Source organism: Dreissena polymorpha, chromosome 13, assembly GCF_020536995.1.
Source record: "Dreissena polymorpha isolate Duluth1 chromosome 13, UMN_Dpol_1.0, whole genome shotgun sequence".
Lineage (NCBI taxonomy): Eukaryota > Metazoa > Mollusca > Bivalvia > Myida > Dreissenidae > Dreissena > Dreissena polymorpha.
This window is the reverse complement of record NC_068367.1, coordinates 65,345,616-65,366,419: the sequence shown is the minus strand read 5'-3', so window position 1 is coordinate 65,366,419 and position 20,804 is coordinate 65,345,616. Positions and strand designations below refer to the sequence as shown.

Genomic DNA, 20,804 nt, shown 5'->3' with positions numbered 1-20,804 from the left:
TAGCCCCACTTTCATCCCCAGCCCACGACATACACCATGGCCCCGATGGCACAGTATACGTCCTACGACCACTCACGAGACTATCAGATGGCCGTTGCAGTCGCCGACTATGGCCGGTCACATTCCCCGCCCAGGACCAGAACTGAGAAACACACAGTATGTACTATGTACAGGTTTCAGGGCTCAAAATTGATCATTATGGGCCTCCCTCTGGGGGAAAAAGGGCTTAATGCATGTGCGTTAATTGTTGTCCCATGTTAGCCTTCACAGTCAGCCCAGGTTAATCAGTGACGACACTTCCTGCCGTAACTGGATTTTTGTCAAGAAGAGACCTCCTTTAAATAAAAAAATTCCATACAAGCAGAATGTGTCATCCCACGACACTAAGCACAGGAACTGAACCATAAGGATGATTTTTATGTCCCCCAATATAGTAGGCGGGGACATATTGTTTTTGTCCTGTCTGTTGGTTTGTTGGTCTGTTGGTTGGTTGGTCTGTTGGTTGGTTTGCGCCAACTTTAACATTTGCAATAACTTTTGCAATATTGAAGATAGCAACTTGATATTTGGCATGCATATGCATCTCGTGGAGCTGCACATTTTGAGTGGTGAAAGGTCAAGGTCATCCTTCAAGGTCAAATATATGGGTCAAAATCGCTCATTTAATGTACACTTGCAGTATTTCAATATTCAAGATAGCAACTTGATATTTGGCATGCATGCGTATCTCATGGAGCTGCACATTTTGAGTGTTGAAAGGTCAAGGTCAAGGTCATCCTTCAAGGTCAGATGTCAAATATATGTGGCCAAAATCGCTCATTTTATGAGTACTTTTGCAATATTGAAGATAGCAACTTGATATTTGGCATGCATGTGTATCTCATGGAGCTGCACATTTTTAGTGGTGAAAGGTCAAGGTCATCCTTCAAGGTCAAATATATGGGTCAAAATTGCTCATGTAATGTCACTTCTGCAATATTGAAGCTAGCAATTTTATATTTGAAATGCATGTGTATCTCATGGAGCTGCACATTTAGAGTGGTGAAAGGTCAAGGTCATCCTTCAAGGTCAGAGGTCAAATATATGTGGCCCAAATCGCTAATTTTCTGAATACTTTTGCAATATTGAAGATAGCAACTTGATATTTGGCATGCATGTGTATCTCATGGAGCTGCACATTTTTAGTGGTGAAAGGTCAAGGTCATCCTTCAAGGTCAAATATATGGGTCAAAATTGCTCATGTAATGTCACTTCTGCAATATTGAAGCTAGCAATTTTATATTTGAAATGCATGTGTATCTCATGGAGCTGCACATTTTGAGTGGTGAAAGGTCAAGGTCATCCTACAAGGTCAAGGTCATCCTACAAGGTCAAACGTCATATAGGGGGACATTGTGTTTCACAAACGCATCTTGTTTAGCGAGGCTGTTATTTGAGAAAACCCGAGCTATTGTCATAGCCAGCTCGTCGGCCGTAGGCGCCGTGCTAAAACCTTAACATTGGCTCTAAAATCAAAGTGCTTCCACCTACAACTTTGAAACTTCATATGTAGATGCACCTTGATGAGTTCTACACGCCACACCCATTTTTGGGTCACAAGGTCAAAGGTCAAGGTCACTGTGACCTCTAATATCAAACTTTAACATAGGCTCTAAAATAAAAGTGCTTCCATCTACAACTTTGAAACTTCATATGTAGATGCACCTTGATGAGTTCTACACGCCACACCCATTTTTGGGTCACTAGGTCAAAGGTCAAGGTCACTGTGACCTCTAGTATAAAACTTTAACAAAAACCTTTACATTGCCTCTTAAATCAAAGTGCTTCCACCTGCAATTTTGAAACTTCATATGTAGACGCACCTTGATGAGTTCTACACGCCACACCCATTTTTGGGTCACTAGGTCAAAGGTCAAGGTCACTGTGACCTCTAAAAAAAAGAAATCTGACAAGCTTTCGCAGCCGAGCGTGGCACCCGTTATGCGGTGCTCTTGTGTTATATTTGCTATTAAATGTAATTTAATTAGGAAAAAGTTGTAGACTAACAGAGGATTCTAACACCATATATTCGTACAGATGTTTATTGTAAAACAGTGCCCCAGATAAGCTGCGTATCTGCGTCTTTCACTCTATTAAAATGTTTAAAATGCAAAGAAATACAATATCATGCGTATTGAAAACGCAACCAATTTGACTTGTACGCAAATTCGTCAAATTTACGATACAAAAGCATTGATCAAAAATGCTTTGCTCATTTTAGGTATTTTCTCTTTGGAATTATTATCGTAACGCGGTGACGCTTACATTCAGCAAGCTCAGCAAACGGCCATAGTTATTCAAACGCTATGCGTTTTCAATCTGACTTAATTCGTCGCATATTGTGCATGTATTTGTAAAGCGTCTGTACTTTCAGTTTCTATTACGATACGAAATAAAAATAGCTAAGAGACGTCGAAAGACGTCCGAGATTGTTGCGCCAAAATATCAGCCGATCACAAACTTTTTCGAATAAAGAAAGCAAGAGCCAGTGCTGAATCATTCGTGTTATCGATTTTGTTAGAAACTGTGTATACAGCAGTTGAGTTGACATCCAAAAAACATGATGGAAAGTCTGTGACTGAACAAACCTGTCAAATGTATAAAAAGGCATGTCCTTGGTTAGAAATTGTCGACATTTTTTTAAGTTTATATCATGGACAGTTTCAAGGATTAAAGATATTAGGAAACATCAGTTTATAAAAATTTATGATGATAGTTTAAAGTTCTATTGAATCAATACAAGCGTGCAGTGTCAACAGAAGTAAATCAGCAATTATTTTAAGGTATGCATTTTTATTACTCATTTCACTCTATTTGAAGAATGGAATCACCCTATTTTTCAAAATCAATGGGTGAAAACCCTATTTCCCAAATATTTATCTGGGGCACTGTAAAATAAATCTTGCATAGCACAATGTTTGTGTTCGCAGTTGGTTTGCTGGATATATTATTTGATCTTTGTAAACGTTTTTGACACCTAGATCTTTGGATCATCTTACATAAACTTAGGATTGATTTATTTTTCATAGAATATCAACCATGACAAAACAGGGGTTATTGTCGATGTAGATGTTCCATTCAAAAGTATATGTAACATGTATTTTATGGGTCAGTTTAGCCAGAGTCTGAAGGTTAATTGTTATATGATGACAGCTTTTATACGCTGGTCTTTTTAGAGGACATATTATGGGAACACCCTTGGCGAATGGAGGTTGGGGGGGGGGCACATTTATAGTTTCCACTCATTTACTTTAACAATTTTCATTGTAATCTTTTATTTCAACATTTTTAATCTTGGTTAATCTTTCATAGAATATCAATAAAAGACGAAAACCAGGGTAATTCTAAAATGTTAATTTTCGATTGTTTCCACTCTGGTACTAGAAAATCCTAAAGCGAATCTTTTCTGGAAATATTTGTTGACATCATGGAGGCCAACTTCTTGTGTCATTATCTCTTTTTACTTCTTCAAGTCTATGGAATATTTATCTTTTTATATTCCTAATTTTTGTTTCCTATTTTTGTTTGTATGTATGGACATCTTATGTCCTATAAGAGAAACCAACTGGACACATTTTAAAATAAAAACTTACTGGACAAGCACATACAAATTACGAATCACACCACCCTCCACCTACTTAAATGATTAAATTATGTACTTTAAATGTTAAAGGATTAAACAATAAAGACAAACGAATAAAAATCTTCAAATGGTTAGACGAAAAAAAAAATAGTATATGCCTTTTACAAGAATGTCATTTGACACCTACTTTAGCACAAACCTTAAAAGATGAATGGGACGGAGAAATCTATCTCAGTGGAGAACATACTAATAAACAAGGCATTGCCTTTCTGATAAAAAATAATATAGGGGTCACAGTCGATAACTTTAAGGAAATAATAATTGGCAGACAAGCAAGTATAGATATCAAAATACACGAAACACATATAACATTAATCAACGTCTACGGCCATAACACAGACGATTCCACATTTTACGAAACATTTCAATCCTTTATAATAAATAACCAAGATAAAAATATTATAATCGGTGGTGACTTCAATACTGTCCTGAACCCATTAATAGATAAAAAGAATGGAAACCTTTATACTCATATTAAAAATAGAAACATTTTAAATAACATTATTGAAAACTACAATATGATAGATATCTGGCGTACAGTTTATCCAAACGAGAGCAAATTCACCTGGCACTCAAACACAAAATCAACAATATTTTGTAGATTAGACTATTTTTTAATATCTGAATCTCTTTGCAACATTATTGACACATGTAAAATAAAACCAGGATTTATTACTGACCACTCTCTAGTTGAACTTAAACTGCACAACATACAACCTGAAAGAGGCCCAGGATACTTTAAAATTAACAACAGCATCTTATTAGATACACAATATCAAACACAAATAAAACAGGAAATATTAAATACAGTTCAAAATAATAAAGATGCAAACCCAAACACCTTATGGGAAGTAATTAAAGGAAATATACGTAACACAACAATTAGATACACATCATTTAAACAAAAAGAAACACACAAACTTGAAACTGAAACCATCAAAACCATTGAAACACTTGAAAAACAATTGCATCAAACAAACACAAATGACACCACCGACATTGAAAATGAAATAACATTAAAAAAACAAATATTAGATGGAATCTATCATACACATCTCAATGGAATAATACTAAGAGCGCGGACACAGCATGTTGAACACAATGTAAAGAATACAAAATATTTCGCAAACATTGAAAAACGTAGAAGTGAACAAAAAACTGTACACAAATTAGTAGTCAATGGCAAAGATATAACAAACAGAACTCAAATACTAGAAGAACAACGTTTGTTTTTCGAAACCCTCTATAAACGAAAAAATGTTGAAAATAACACTCTTTTTAAAAATACACATCACGCTTTAAACCAGGAAGAAAAAGAACTGTGTGACGGATTGCTTAATGAATATGAATGTGGATTAGCCCTAAAAGAAATGCAAAATAACAAAAGCCCAGGATCTGATGGCATCACAATCGAATTTTATAAAATATTCTGGAATGATATAAAAACACATCTAATTAATTCACTTAACTATTCATTTAACAACGAAAACTTAACTACGCTACAAAAACAAGGTATTATATCACTTATTCCAAAACCTGGAAAAAACTTATCCTTATCAAACTGGCGCCCGATTAGTTTACTAAACAATGATTATAAAATTGCAACTAAAAGTATAGCAAACAGAATTTAAAAAATATTACCATCAATCATTTCAAAATCTCAATCTGGTTTCATAAAAGGACGTTAAATTGGTGAAAACGTTCGTCTTGAATGCATAAACTATTTCAACAATTCAAATAATCCTGGTCTAATATTCTTTGCAGACTTTGAAAAGGCATTCGATTCGCTTGATCATTCATTTATGTTCTCTTGCTTAGAAAATATGAACTTTGGTGAAAGTCTCATTCAATGGGTCAAACTATTCTATACCGATATTAACAGTATAATCATCAACAATGGCTTCTTTTCAAACAGTTTTAACATTGAACGAGGGGTTCGACAAGGATGTCCACTCTCATCATCGCTTTTTATGTCCCCCACTATAGTAGTGGGGGACATATTGTTTTTGCCCTGTCTGTTGGTCTGTTGGTCTGTTTGCGCCAACTTTAACATTTTGCAATAACTTTTGCTATATTGAGGATAGCAACTTCATATTTGGCATGCATGCGTATCTTATGAAGCTGCACATTTTGAGTGGTGAAAGGTCAAGGTCATCCTTCAAGGTCAGAGGTCAAATATATGTGGCCAAAATCGCTCATTTTATGAATACTTTTGCAATATTGAAGATAGCAACTTGATATTTGGCATGCATGTGTATCTTATGGAGCTGCACATTTTGAGTGTTGAAAGGTCAAGGTCATCCTTCAAGGTCAGAGGTCAAATATATGTGGCCCAAATTGCTTATTTTATGAATACTTTTGCAATATTGAAGATAGCAACTTGATATTTGGCATGCATGTGTATCTTATGGAGCTGCACATTTTGAGTGTTGAAAGGTCAAGGTCAAGGTCATCCTTCAAGGGCAGAGGTCAAATATATGTGGCCCAAATCGCTTAATTATGAATACTTTTGCAATATTGAAGATAGCAACTTGATATTTGGCATGCATGTGTATCTCATGGAGCTGCACAGTTTGAGTGGTGAAAGGTCAAGTTCAAGGTCATCCTTCAAGGTCAGAGGTCAAATATATGTGGCCCAAATCGCTTATTTTATTAATACTTTTGCAATATTGAAGATAGCAACTTGATATTTGGCATGCATGTGTATCTCATGGAGCTGCACATTTTGAGTGGTGAATGGTCAAGGTCATCCTTCACAAGGTCAAGGTCATCCTTCACAAGGTCAAGGTCATATATAGGGGGACATTGTGTTTCACAAACACATCTTGTTATTATTTGCATCGAGTATCTATCACATCACATCCAATCAAATGAACACATAAAAGGCATATCACTAGAACCTGACGAAGAAATCAAACAATCCCTATTTGCTGACGATGCAACTTATTTTTTAAATAACAATTACGATTCTTTCCATAACCTAATAGAGTCGCTAGCCCTTTACGGAATGACATCGGGTCTTAAACTAAACAAAAGTAAATGTACTGTGCTACGAGTAGGTAAATTAAAACAAAGTTATGTTCAATATAAAAAAGAAATGAAATTTAATTGGACATCCGATGAAGCCACAACATTAGGCATTATATTCACAAATAATGAAAAGGATACAGTTCTTAAAAACATAATACCTAAATTACAGAATTTTAAAAACTGCTTAAAATTATGGCATCATCGTAAACTTACACTAATCGGAAAAAACACAGTATTGAAAACGTTTGCACTTCCTAAATTAATATATGTATTAACAGTTCTCCCAAATCCACCAAGTGATGTTATTAACCATATAAAATCAGCAATATTCAATTTCATATGGGGCGGTAAGCCTGATAAAATAAAAAGAACTCAGTTAATTCAATCTGTAGAAAATGGAGGTATCCAATTAACGAACATTGACTCATTCTTGAATGCAATCAAATGCAGCTGGGTTAAACGATACCTAGATAATACCAATACGAGTAAATGGAAATTATTCTACCAGAAAATCCTAAAAAAATATGGTGACTCCTTACTCTTTGAATGTAACATCAGCAATACTATCTTACATGAAATTGCAAACGAAAACATATTTCTGTCTGATGTTCTATCAGCGTGGAGTGATGTCACTCATAACTTAGAGACCCAAACCAGCAGTAAAACAATTATATGGAACAATAAAGACATAACTTCAAACAATAAGACGTTTTTCTATTAAGACTGGTTTGAACGAAGCATTAAATATGTCGACCAATTATATGACTACAGAATTAAGGATTTCTACTCTTTTGATAATATATGCTACGTATACGGAATACTTTCAAATAATTTTTTGAAGTACTACACACTAATCAAAAGCATACCCATACATATTAAATCTGAAACCAATACAAATAATACACCATGTACTCAAACAACATTTGTAGAAAACATACTTAGAAGAAAAAACAAAACAAATAAAATATTTTACACACTACAAATTAAAAACCGTACAGAAAACTCCAAAATCCAAAATAAATGGCAAGTCCTTTTTGGAGAAAATGAACTTAATTGGAAACACATATTTACCATGCCATATAAAGCAACTATTGAAAGCAAACTGAGAAATTTTCAATATAAATGCATCCATAGAATTATAGCTACAAATAAATATCTCTTTAAATGTAAATTATCTAACTCAAATCTGTGTGACTTCTGCAGTGAAAACATTGAAACTATAGAACATCTTTTTTGGGAGTGCAAACACATCCAGCCTATTTGGAATCAATTAATATCTTTTCTTGAACAACATCATTTTCAACGTTAAACTATCTTTCTTAAATGTAAGTTTCGGAATTAACTCATTGAAATCAATAGACTGTAATAATATTGTGAATTTTATGGTTATATTGATGAAATATTTTATCTTAAACATGAAGTACAAAAAACAAGTACCAAATTTTAATTGTTTTGTCCATAGTCTTAAACTAAAAATTCAGATCAAAAAGAAATAGCCCTCAGTAATGACACATTACACATCTTTGAACAAAAATGGAATCGGATTAAATTCTCATAATGTTTTGTCCACTTATATACATTTCACTCTAATGTTAGTTTATCTCTCTAAAATAGTTTTGTTTATTTTTTTTATTCTTATTTTTTTCAATCAGACAAGATCATTGTGAATATACAACAAAACACACAAGTCCAGTATGTTTTCTTTCAACTTTATACAATTCATCATATTTCATAACTATTCCTCTGTTGTTCTTTTCTTTTCTCTCTAAAAAACAATATATATTAGCATATCTTGTATAACATGTCTGAACTATATTGCTTTGTACAATCACTATGTTGTATGATCATACACATGTTTACATTGTATGTATGATATTGAATAAAAAAAAAAAATGGAGGCCAACTTTGATAACCAGCCAATATTGCAGCGGACACTTCAAAGTTATTGCCCTTTGTTTGTACACAAAATGCTAAATTTGCCATTTTTCTCTTACTCAAAATTATTTCATTGAATCTTCAACAAATTTTGTAGAAATGTTTATTGATGGATTTGCAAGTTTGATAACCTACCAAAAAGCGCCAGGCACTAAGGTGTTATTGCACTTTGTTAAAAAAAAAATGGATACATTAGGCATTTCAGTTCTCTTAATTCTATTACTTTTCACTAAATCTTCACGAAACTTACCAGATGTGGGGTCCATTTTTTTCGAGGAAATATATTTCAGTCCATGACCTTGTTCAAATGTGAACTATCTTTCTTACAGATAGTAGTGTTTTATGTTTTCATTGATCTCTGTTTCAGAGTCGTGATGCATATGAGAAATATTCCAGCCGCTTCAGACCGTCAGGCGATGTATGTAAAACTAGATACAGTTGATGTCTTGTGTTTTTATGCCCCCAGATCGAAAGATCGGGGGCATATAGTTTTTGGCCTGTTTGTCTGTCATTTATTCATTCGTTCATTGTGTTTGTCCCAAAACTTTAACCTTGGTTAAAGTTTTGCTAGAACTTTTGCATTATTAAAGATAGCAATTTGATATTTGGCATGCATGTGTATCTCATGGAGCTGCACATTTTGAGTGGTGAAAGGTCAAGGTCAGCCTTCAAGGTCAAAGGTCAAATATATGGCTTGAACAACCAGAATCAGTGACAACATAATTTCCCCTAGTTAGTGCTCAATAGCCCATTTCCAAGAGGAGGTAAAAGTAAAGGTTCGATGATACAAGGAGGATAGAGAATGGTCATTAAAACAACTGTGCTAGTATCTAAATTTCTAGCAAGCAGTTTTTGTACCAGACAAGAACTGTTACATCTTTTTACCTGTCAACTATCAATAATTTGAATTTGTATGCCCCCGGATCGAAAGATCGGGGTATATTGTTTTGGGCCTGTCTGTCTGTCATTGTGTGTGTCCCAAAACTTTAACCTTGGTTGAAGTTTGATTACTTTTTATGACCCCGGATAAATAGATCAGGGGTATATTGTTTTTGGCCTGTCTGTCTGTCATTCTGTCCCAAAACTTTAACCTTAAAGTAAATTTTGCAATAACTTTTGAAATATTGAACATAGCAACTTGATATTTGGCATGCATGTGTATCTCATGGAGCTGCACATTTTGAGTGGTGAAAGGTCATCCTTCAAGGTCAAAGGTCAAAAATAAAAAACTTTAATATAGTAAAGTTTTGCAATAACTTTTGAAATATTGAACATAGCAACTTGATATTTGGCATGCATGTGTATCTCATGGAACTGCACATTTTGAGCTGTGAAAGGTCAAGGTCATCCTTCAAGGTCAAAGGTCAAAAATTTAAAAATTTAATAGAGTAAAGTTTTGCAATAACTTTTGAAATATTGAACATAGCAACTTTATATTTGGCATGCATGTGTATCTCATGGAGTTGCACATTTTGAGTGGTGAAAGGTCAAGGTCATCCTTCAAGATCAAAGGTCGAATATTTAAAACTTTAATATAGTTAAGTTTTGCAATAACTTTTGAAATATTAAACATAGCAACTTGATATTTGGCATGCATGTGTATCTCATGAAGCTGCACATTTTGAGTGGTGAAAGGTCAAGGTCAAGGTCGTCCTTCAAGGTCAGAGGTCAAATATATGTGACCAAAATCGCTTATTTTATGAATACTTTTGCAATATTGAAGATAGCAACTTGAGATTTGGCATGCATGTGTATCTCATGGAGCTGCACATTTTGAGTGGTGAAAGGTCAAGGTTTATCCTTCAAGGTCAGAGGTCAAATATATGTGGCCCAAATCGCTTATTTTATTAATACTTTTGCAATATTGAAGATAGCATCTTGATATTTGGCATGCATGTGCATCTCATGGAGCTGCACATTTTGTGTGGTGAAAGGTCAAGGTCATCCTTCAAGGTCAGAGGTCAAATATATGTGGCCCAAATCGCTTATTTTATGAATACTTTTGCAATATTGAAGATAGCAACTTGATATTTGGCATGCATGTGTATCTCATGGAGCTGCACATTTTGAGTGGTGAAATGTCAAGGTCAAGGTCATCCTTCACAAGGTCAAGGTCATCCTACAAGGTCAAACATCATATAGGGGGACATTGTGTTTCACAAACACATCTTGTTCTTTCCTAAAACTTAAACTTATGTTAAAGTTTGGTCATAACTTTTTGAATATTGAAGATAGCAACTTGATATTTGGTATGCATGTGTATCTCACGGGGTTGCACATTTTGAGTGGTAAAAGGTCAATATCATCCTTAAAGGTCAAAGGTCAAATTTATGGCTTTAAAGCGGCGCAATAGGGGGCATTGTTTTTCTGACAAACACATCTCTTGTTAAAATAAGGTCAAGGTCATAACGATGCAAAGATTTGCAGCAAGCAATGTTGATGCAAAATGAAATGGTAAAATCAACTGCACCTGTCACTGACTGAAAACATTTAAGACCAAATAGGGGCAAGGGGAATCACTATATTTGTCTCGCATGAAGATACTGGAGGCTTAAAAAAAACGGGAAGAAGGAAAATATTGTGCTCAATCAATAGTTTATTTGCATATAAGGCCTCCGGCCCAAACACAATATATACATCATCATAATCAGGGGTGCGATTTTTCCGCAGATCCGCGGATTTCCGCGGATTGGGTTGTCCCGGAGGTCACTTCTGAGATTCGTGTAAATCTGTTTATAAAAATGTGGGGGAGAGGGGCTACCACCGATGAGGCGGACGTATTTCATAAGCTGCCCGAAATATCCGCGGCCTGTGAAATCTCTCCGCATTTTACACTGGTAGATTCTGCCTAAGCATTTTTAAAACGAGCGATATAATTGGCTGTCGTTTCCCAATCTTCCAATTAAAATTGTTTTCTTAAAATGCGCTCAGCTGATTTGTTGTGAAGAGAAAATTAAGATTATTGAAATGACAAATAGCAATCGAATAAACGACTGACATCACCTAGTCTGATAGGAATAATGAAATGTGTTTGTCAAAAAAATAAAGACTACGTTTTAGATACAAGCAACACATATTTGGTGAAATGTGCCCACTGAATTTGTGTCACGGAAACCAGTGTTTGCAAATAGGAGTTTAGTCTACTCGCGAAGTAAAACAATTTAGAAGAGTATCGTTCGAACATGGAAATAGACAAACATGATTTGATTTATATGTCTGTGGGTCTGTGTATAATCAGATTCATATGCATATTCTGCTTTATTATGTTTGTCTCGCTTATCAGTTAACTGAAATAGCGTTGAGCTGAGTGAAAATGTGAAATGCAAGATATTGAAAGGTAAACAAATTAAATATGTTAATTTAACTCAGTTAATACATCATTAAAACAAGAAGAACACTCAAGTGTGTTTGTTTATATTTAGTCCAATTCAATACATTGAAAAACTGCTGCTATTGATCACAATAAATACTTACTTAACTGTTTACTTTGCATCATCAGTATGTTAAATGTGAAGTTTAACAGGTTTTTATAAAGAAATATTGTTATGAAGTTCAAGAAGTTGTTTATTTTAATGTCTGTTTTCAGGTTTGTCATTGCGTTATGCGCGCCATTCGTGTAGTCAAAATCAGTCGACAGAACTTTCCTCCCCTCTGACTTTGCCTCAATCACACCCCTGATAATAATAATACACAGCATGTGGTTATGGTCATAACAATACAATATGTGTATGAGAATATGAACATTATTATCTGTACATGTTCATCAACTGATCTCTCTCTTTAAATGAGTTATATATATACATAGCAATGTTTCGTATTAACCTTTCATTTTCAGTAGACATCAAATCATAGAATTTCTCTACTCTATGTTCAGTAAGTGTTTATTTGTGTAAAATTTTAATATATCTTCATAATATAGTATATTTTATTTAGTATGACCGTGATGTGGAGGATTTCCTGCGTAGAACAACCGGTCACGCCCCACGTGCGCGTGAACATGAACGTAGCCGTGAACGGGAGCATCGCCATAGAGACAGAGAACGAGAGGAGCGGGAGAGACCACGTGAACGACACAGGGAACGCAGATGATGTTGCGGTCCTTTGTCAGGCGTTCTCGATCACGTAGTCAGCGATTGTTTCTTATTTTGATATGTGCTGGGTCTCAATTTGTAAGCTTTATACAGGTTATTCAATGTGTGCATTGTTTTGTTTATTTCTGTTGTTTTTTTCAGACTTTTAAAAAATGTTTTGAATGTTTGAAATACTGGCTCTATAATGTGTAATTTAGTCATGCATAAAAGCTGCACATTTTTAGCACGACTATTATAACTATATGAAATATATATAGTAGAGCTACCCTACCCACCCCGGCGTCTGCGTTAGCGTAAGCGTGCAAATGTTAAAGTTTTCGTACTACCCCAAATATTTTCTTTGTCCCTTGACATATTGATTTCATATTTTCATACTTGTTGACCAACATGACCCCAACCTATAAACAAGAGCAGAAAACTCTATCAAGCATTTTGTCATAATTATGTCATAATTATGGCCCCTTTTCCACTTAGAATATGCAGCAAATGTTAAAGTTTTCGTACTACCCCATTTATTTTCATTGTCCCTTGACATATTGCTGTCATATTTTGCATACTTGTTTACCAACATCACCCCAACCTTTAAACAAGAGCAGACAACTCTATCAAGCATTTTGTAATAATTATTGCCCTTTTTATACTTATACATTAATATGCATATTATTGATAAATCTATGTAAAAGTTTGCGTACTACCCCAAATATTTCCTATATCCTTTGACATATTGCTTTTATATGTTGCATAGTTGTTTACCAACATGACCCCAACCTTTAAACAAGAGCAGACCACTGTATCAAGCATTTTTACATAATTATGGCCCCTTTTACACTTGGATAATTGAACATTTTGCTTTAATTGCCATAACTTCTTTATTTATTATTACATTTTATTATTACTTTGACAAAACAACAATTACCTCAATACAACAATGGATTCCACCCAAACAATACCCCACGCCCCTACCCAGAATCCCTCCCCCCCCCCCCCCATTTTTTTTTATACATCTAATAAATTACCCCACCCCACATTATACCCCCCTCTCACCCCCCTAACCGCCCCCCACCCCCAATTATATTTTTTAAACATCATCTAATAATACATTTTTGTACCACACCCCACATTATTCCCCCCTCTCACCCCCCTACCCCCCCCCCAAAAAAAAAAAATAAATATTTTTTTTTCCTTATTTTATTTTTGAAAGATCATCTTATAAATTATTGAATATGAACAATTTCCCCATGATGGCTTACGTTATAATGTCAAGCACTCGAATAGTCGAGCACGCTGTCCTCTGACAACTCTTGTTGTCTCTGTTTGCATCTTGAATACAATCGACAATTGGTTAAAAGTTAAAGCCGTTTGTGCTAGATGTGAGAATTTTTGGGCTAGGCATCTGGATTGAGGAATTCTCAAACTAAAGCCTGATATTTTTTCTTGGATTTCCAAAAATCTAATGAAGAATGTGTACATGTGTAAATAGTTTTGAATACCTACTTGCTATCACCTACATAATTATTTGTTCACCTTTTCATTTTATGTATCAAAGCATTTTCTGTTGCATCAGTTCTATTATGAAATGCTCTTTATGTGTGTAGCACTTGTTTATACTCCCTAGAGTATTTTATTACAAATTTTCATATTTTACTCATGTTCTGAATTGTTAGTGTTTTATTTTTATTTCCTTTTTTGTAAATAGTAAATACATTTTACCATCAGATATCATTTCTTTTTTTGCATTTTAGTTGTACCAATTTGAAATGTGTGTATTTGTAATGTATTAAAACTGATATTTTAATACAATTGCAGTGGCATTAAGAATTTAAAGCTTGTCAATCCATTATGTATACACTTGAACTTCTGAATGTGGATCTTTATTTATTGGGTACTTTAACAGAACTACATAATTGGCATTAACACAAACAACGTGTTTTAACTCGGTATTAGTAAATTAACATTAAGCCAGTTTTAGATGTTTATTTGTGTTTAAATTAGTTCCGCTTTGTACGATTTAAAACCTTAAAAAGGTCATTTCATTACCATCTATCGTTCATTAAATTTTGATACTGCCAATGTACATTCAAATAACATTTCGATTATGTAGGGTGCGTGTTTGTTTATTAAGATAAGTATTGGTTATGTATGAGTTGTCATTTTGTATGTGTTGTGCACAATTTTCTACAATTTTAGATGTGAATCTTGAGATTCATATGATTCTGTACATAATTATAACGAAAAAATAAATGTACTTATGTGGAGCATTGATGTTTGTCGTGCTTATAGTTTCAGTAACAATAACACAAGTTAACCTTTTGAAATGGAAAATACTGTATATCTGTCTAGGTTTTGTTGGAATTATAGAACGGCAATGTTTGGTACAAGGTTTTTTGGAAGCATTCTTCTGTTGACTTGTGTGCATTTTTATGTCCCCCACTATAGTAGTGGGGGACATATTGTTTTTGCCCTGTCTGTTTGTCTGTTGGTCAATACGTTGGTCTGTTGGTCTGTACGTTGGTCTGTTTGCGCCAACTTTAACGTTCTGCAATAACTTTTGCTATATTGAAGATAGCAACTTCATATTTGGCATGCATGTGTATCTCATGAAGCTGCACATTTTGAGTGGTGAAAGGTCAAGGTCAAGGTCATCCTTCAAGGTCAGAGGTCAAATATATGTGGCCAAAATCGCTCATTTTATGAATACTTTTGCCAAATTGAAGATAGCAATTTGATATTTGGCATGCATGTGTATCTGATGGAGCTGCACATTTTTAGTGGTGAATGGTCAAGGTCATCCTGTAAGGTCAGAGGTCAAATATATGTGGCCCAAATCGCTTATTTTATGAATACTTTTGCAATATTGAAGATAGCAACTTGATATTTGGAATGCATGTGTATCTCGTGGAGCTGCACATTTTGAATGCTGAAAGGTCAAGGTCATCCTTCAAGGTCAGAGGTCAAATATATGTGGCCCAAATCGCTTATTTTATGAATACTTTTGCAATATTGAAGATAGCAACTTGACATTTGGCATGCATGTGTATCTCATGGAGCTGCACATTTTGAGTGGTGAAAGGTCAAGGTCATCCTTCAAGGTCAAGTATATGGGTCAAAATTGCGCATGTAATGTCACTTCTGCAATATTGAAGCTAGCAATTTTATATTTGAAATACATGTGTATCTCAAGGAGCTGCACATTTTGAGTGGTGAATGGTCAAGGTCATCCTACAAGGTCAGCATCATATACGGGGACATTGTGTTTCTCAAACACATCTTGTTGAATATAGAAACCTCCATTTTGTGTTATCAGTTTTTAAACCTACGTGTTGAAGAAACATCTGACAAAATCTTACCCATGTTTGTTCTGTCAGACACAAGAACTTCGATGAAACGGTCTCGTATTGAGCCAGGAGACAAGCATATTGAGCCGTGCTCTGTTAAAAGGGGGTTTATTGAATGTGCATAATGTGTCGTCCCAGATGAGCCAGTGCAGTCCCCACAGGGCAAGGCTCATATCTGTCTGATGTTTTACAATCTGACCTTATGTCCTACATGAGTCTGACTTTGTAGAATAGTGTGTGACACAACTCCTATGAGGTTTCACCAAAAATGAGCCCACATACACTTGAACATAAGTCAGTCTAAGCTTTCTAAATTTCTCAACATTTATATAAACATATGCACACTCATAATTTTGTGTAAAGTAAGTCAATAGGTCTGCCCAAAAAGAGCGCAAGAAAACATACGACTATGAAATATGTTAAATATATAAATACAGTTCTTTATAATAAACGGATCTTGTTGGTTGTTAAGTACTGAATTAATGTATCCTCCCGGGCCCTAACGTCGTCACCTTAAGAATAAGGTCAAGTAATATCTTGTATAAACAAAGGCAATTTGTACAAAAGTACACTTACCTGGGTAAAAAACCCTTCTTAGCATGTATATCTAAAGTTTATTTGATTGAAATCCATGCACACATGTCCGTTATCTGCCTAGAAACACCCTCATATGAATCAAAATGTCCGCCATTTGCAGTGTCCAAACATCGTCACATGACTTGAACGGGCCAATCAATTTTCAAAGGAGCTTACCATATGTGTTTATTGGGTACAAATGTTAAAAATTTTCAACTTAAAACCTAACATTTAAAACACTTAACACAAAAACAAACATATGAGTTATTCTTCCTTACAGTGTGTGCAGTAAATTTTACATCTTTTCTGATAACCTTTTGGGAAGTACAGTAGCCTAAATGTGTCCAGTGTTTACAGGGCATGCCCATTTTCATTCCATCACATTGGACCCATTTGACAAAGACCAAGCTCACACTTTGGGCTCGCTCTATTGGATGGTGTCGCTTACACACACAGCAGGGGTCATTTTCATCATAACTTTCATCAGAAGAGACTTCACTGTCAGACATGTTGTTAATTGATGGACCTGGTTGGCAAATGTGATGATAACTTAGTGTATGTGATGTCACTGCACAAAATCACGTGATTAAATCGCGAGCTTAGAAAAAAGGACGATGTTCGGACACTTGACGATGTTCGGGCCCTGGAGGATATTTGGTTTCTTGCAGGATGCAATCGAGGAATTTTCTCTAACAACAAATGGTAACTTGTTAAGAGAGACATGGTGGCTTCCAAAACCTCCAGTCAAACTTTAAGGTCACAGCAAGGCTGTAATCAAAACCAAGCACAATTGTAAAAGTGAGTGCGTCTGAGCTCCAACTTCCATGTGCATTGCAGGATTTTGAAAGACCAAATTTTCACCTTAATGAGAAAGTGTTGAATTGTATTTTCCAACCACTTCATATGTTCCTAAGCTGTTATTGGAAGTATTTATTGCATTCATTGTAATCCGTCATGTAGGGAATAAAGTCAATAGGTCAACCATAAAGGTTGTAGATGTTACTACCATTACATATAACAAGAGCACAGCATAACAGGTGCGATGCTCGGCTACGGGTGCAGTTTTAAATAAATGAAAGCTTGTCAGATTTTTTTTTTTTTTTTTTTAAAGTCGCAGTGACCTTGACCTTTGACCTATCGACCCAAAAATGGGTGTGACGTGTAGAACTCATCAAGGTGCATTTACATATGAAGTTTCAAAGCTGTAGGTGGAAGCAATTTGATTTTAGAGCCAGTGTTCAAAACCTTAACAAAATGTTTAGGTTTTAGCAGGATGCGGACATCGGACGACACGACGAGCTGGCTATGAAAATACCTCTGGTTTTCTCCGAAAGCGCCGAGCTAAATATACTACTATACAATTAAATACAGTACTTCATAATCTAACAGACCTTGTCCAAGCTATAGCGATGCAATTTTGGAATTTTAACAGACTTGACTTCAACGAGACACGGCCGCTTCCAAAACCTAACGATGACCTTCAAAGTCACACTAAGGATGAAATCAAAAGGAAACACAATTGCAAAAGTGGTCATGTAAGAGCTACAACACTTGTGTGCATGGCAGGATCTTTAAAGACCAAATGTTAACCTTGATGAGAAAGTGCGTTGAATTGTTTTGTCAAACCTCTTCATATGTTCCAAAGCTTTTATTGGAAGCATTTAACACATTCAGTATAAGCGATGTTGTAGCAGAGCTCCAGATAAGGGTCGTTTTTTCGTAATTATGAATTATTTTCAGACCGTTATGTATTTATTTTAAAATTTTGTTGTAGCATTAAGAATTACAAAATCAAGTTACGAATATTATTTTTACATCAGTTTGTATCGATTTTTATTGAGTTCTTTTCGCGTATAAAAGATCTTGTCGCGTATAAAAGATCTTGTCGTTGCTTATATAGAATGGCTATCGGATTTGTTTAACAAAGCGCATTTTTTCCAATAAAAGCGGCATGTACAGTCTATCTGTCAAAAAACAATGGCAGCGCCCAGTGAGCGTCCTAAAAAACTGTAAAGCGGGCAGAAACACGCTTTTAACATATTGTACGCAAAGTGAGGCAAGTTGAATGTTAAGAAAGACAATATAGAAAAGATCTTATACGATGTTGTATGTTCAGTTGCCGACACAGTCAAACAAGAGGGCCATGATGGCCCAGAATCGCTCACCTGACTCATTAAGATCAGATGAAAACTATGACCTCTATTGTCTACACAATGTTTTTCTATGATTTGACCTAGTGACCTAGTTCCTGACTCTAGATGACCCAAATACAATCCCAATCCAGATTTCATCAAGATAAACATTCTGACCACAGTTCATAAATATTGGATGAAAACTGTGACCTCTATTGTCAACACAAGGTTTTTCTATTTATTTGAACTAGATTTTTACCCCAGATGACCCAAATACAATCCCACCCAGATTTCATCAAGAATTCTGACCAAATTTTATAAAGGTTGGATGAAAACTGTGATCTCTAATGTCTACACAAGGTTTTTCTATTATTTGACCTAGTGACCTAGTTTTTGACCCCAGATGACCCAAATAAAATCCCAACCCAGATTTCATCAAGATAAACATTCTGACCAAATTTCATAAAGATTGGATGAAAACTGTGACCTCTATTGTCTACAGAAGGTTGTTCTATTATTTGACCTAGTGACCTTGTTTTTGACCCCAGATGACCCAAATACAATCCCAAACTGGAATTTATCAAGATAAACATTTTGACCAAATTTCATCAAGATTGGATGCAAACTGTGACCTCTACTGTCTACACAAACAAATTGTTGACGGACGGACGGACGGACAAACGCAGGCACGCACAACGGACACCGGACATCACACAAGCTCACCGTGTCACTTCATGACAGGTGACCTAAAAATATGTGTCGGAGATAAACATGAACAGTTGTGGTTAAAATCCCATAGAAACAAGGGCTGTTTGTAAAACATGCATGCCCCCCTATATGGGCTATAAGTTGTAGTAGCAACCATTGTGTGAATACGTTTTTTGTCACTGTGAATGGTGGTGGTAGTGGTGGTGATGGTGGTGGTGGTGTAGTAGTAGTAGTAGTAGTAGTAGTAGTAGTAGAAGTAGTAGTAGTGGTAGTAGTAGTAGTAGTAGTAGTAGTAGTAGTAGTAGTAATAGTAGTTGTAGTAGTAGTAGTAGTAGTAGTAGTAGTAGTAGTAGTAGTAGAAGTAGTAGTAGTAGAAGTAGTAGTAGTAGTAGTGGTAGTAGTAGCTAGAAGTAGTAGTAGAAGTAGTAGTAGTAGTAGTAGTTAGTAGTAGTGGTAGTAGTAGTAGTAGTAGTAGTAGTAGTAGTAGTAGTAGTAGTGGTAAAAGTAGTAGTAGTAGTGGCAGTAGTGAGTAGAAGTAGTAATAGTAGACGTGGTGGTGGTGGTGGTGGGGTGGTGGTAGTAGTAGTACTAGTAGTAGTAGTCGGTAGTAGAAGTAGTCGTAGTAGTAGTAGTAGTAGTTAGTAGTTAGTAGTAGTAGTAGTGGTAGTGTAGTAAGTTAAGTAGTAGTAAGGTAGTAGTAGTAGTAGTGTAGGTAGTAGTAGTATAGTAGTAGTAGTAGTAGTAGTAGTAGTAGTAGCAGTAGCAGTAGCAGTAGCAGAAGCAGTAGCAGCATTACAAGACCAATACTTAAGAATGATCAAATGGGAAAAGGTAACCTAGCACTGGCAGTAAATATGGGGCTCATTTACAGGTCAGATTTGGAATCTCTGCTGTAAAATGAGATTTTGAATGAATTAAAGGGAGGCAAATCTGTAATAAAAAGAACATGCATAAACCGTAGTTGTTTCCCTTGTTTGAACCATGCTAAATCCTAAAAGTTTGGAAAGAATTGGATGAAAAATTTGGACTTCATTGCATAAACACCATTTTCTCAATTCAAGGGGAGGTAATTCTGTACTTCATGGACCAATAATGTTCATTTTTTGTAGGGTTCGTGTCCTCATTGATATAAAGACACTGTGCAAATTTGGAAAGGATCGGACAAAAAATGTGGAAGATTTTTGAAAGTTTTCACAAAATAGGCAAAAACGAATAAACATGCAAAGTTCAACGAGCTCCTGCGGCCATGTTTTTTGACGAATCAAATTTCTTTGAACAACTTTTTCAGGGGAGCCCTCAAAGGTCATCCCTGTGA

At 35.3% G+C, this 20,804-nt stretch overlaps 1 protein-coding gene across 5 annotated transcripts in view; it reads left to right on the top strand.

Annotated features, from left to right (window-relative positions):
* LOC127855258 (YTH domain-containing protein 1-like) overlaps positions 1-13,735 on the top strand; it is a 59,001-nt gene extending 45,266 nt beyond the window's left edge. For 4 of the 5 annotated variants that reach the window (XM_052390702.1, XM_052390700.1, XM_052390701.1 and 1 more), the window contains exons 16-18: positions 22-156; positions 9,015-9,065; positions 12,581-13,735. In XM_052390702.1, coding sequence (XP_052246662.1) covers positions 22-156; positions 9,015-9,065; positions 12,581-12,736 — 342 coding nt within the window. In that variant the 3' untranslated portion in view covers positions 12,737-13,735. The remainder of the gene's footprint in view (positions 1-21; positions 157-9,014; positions 9,066-12,580) is intronic. The other variant, XM_052390703.1, reaches the window with a different exon arrangement.
* The last annotated feature ends 7,069 nt before the right edge of the window (positions 13,736-20,804 follow it).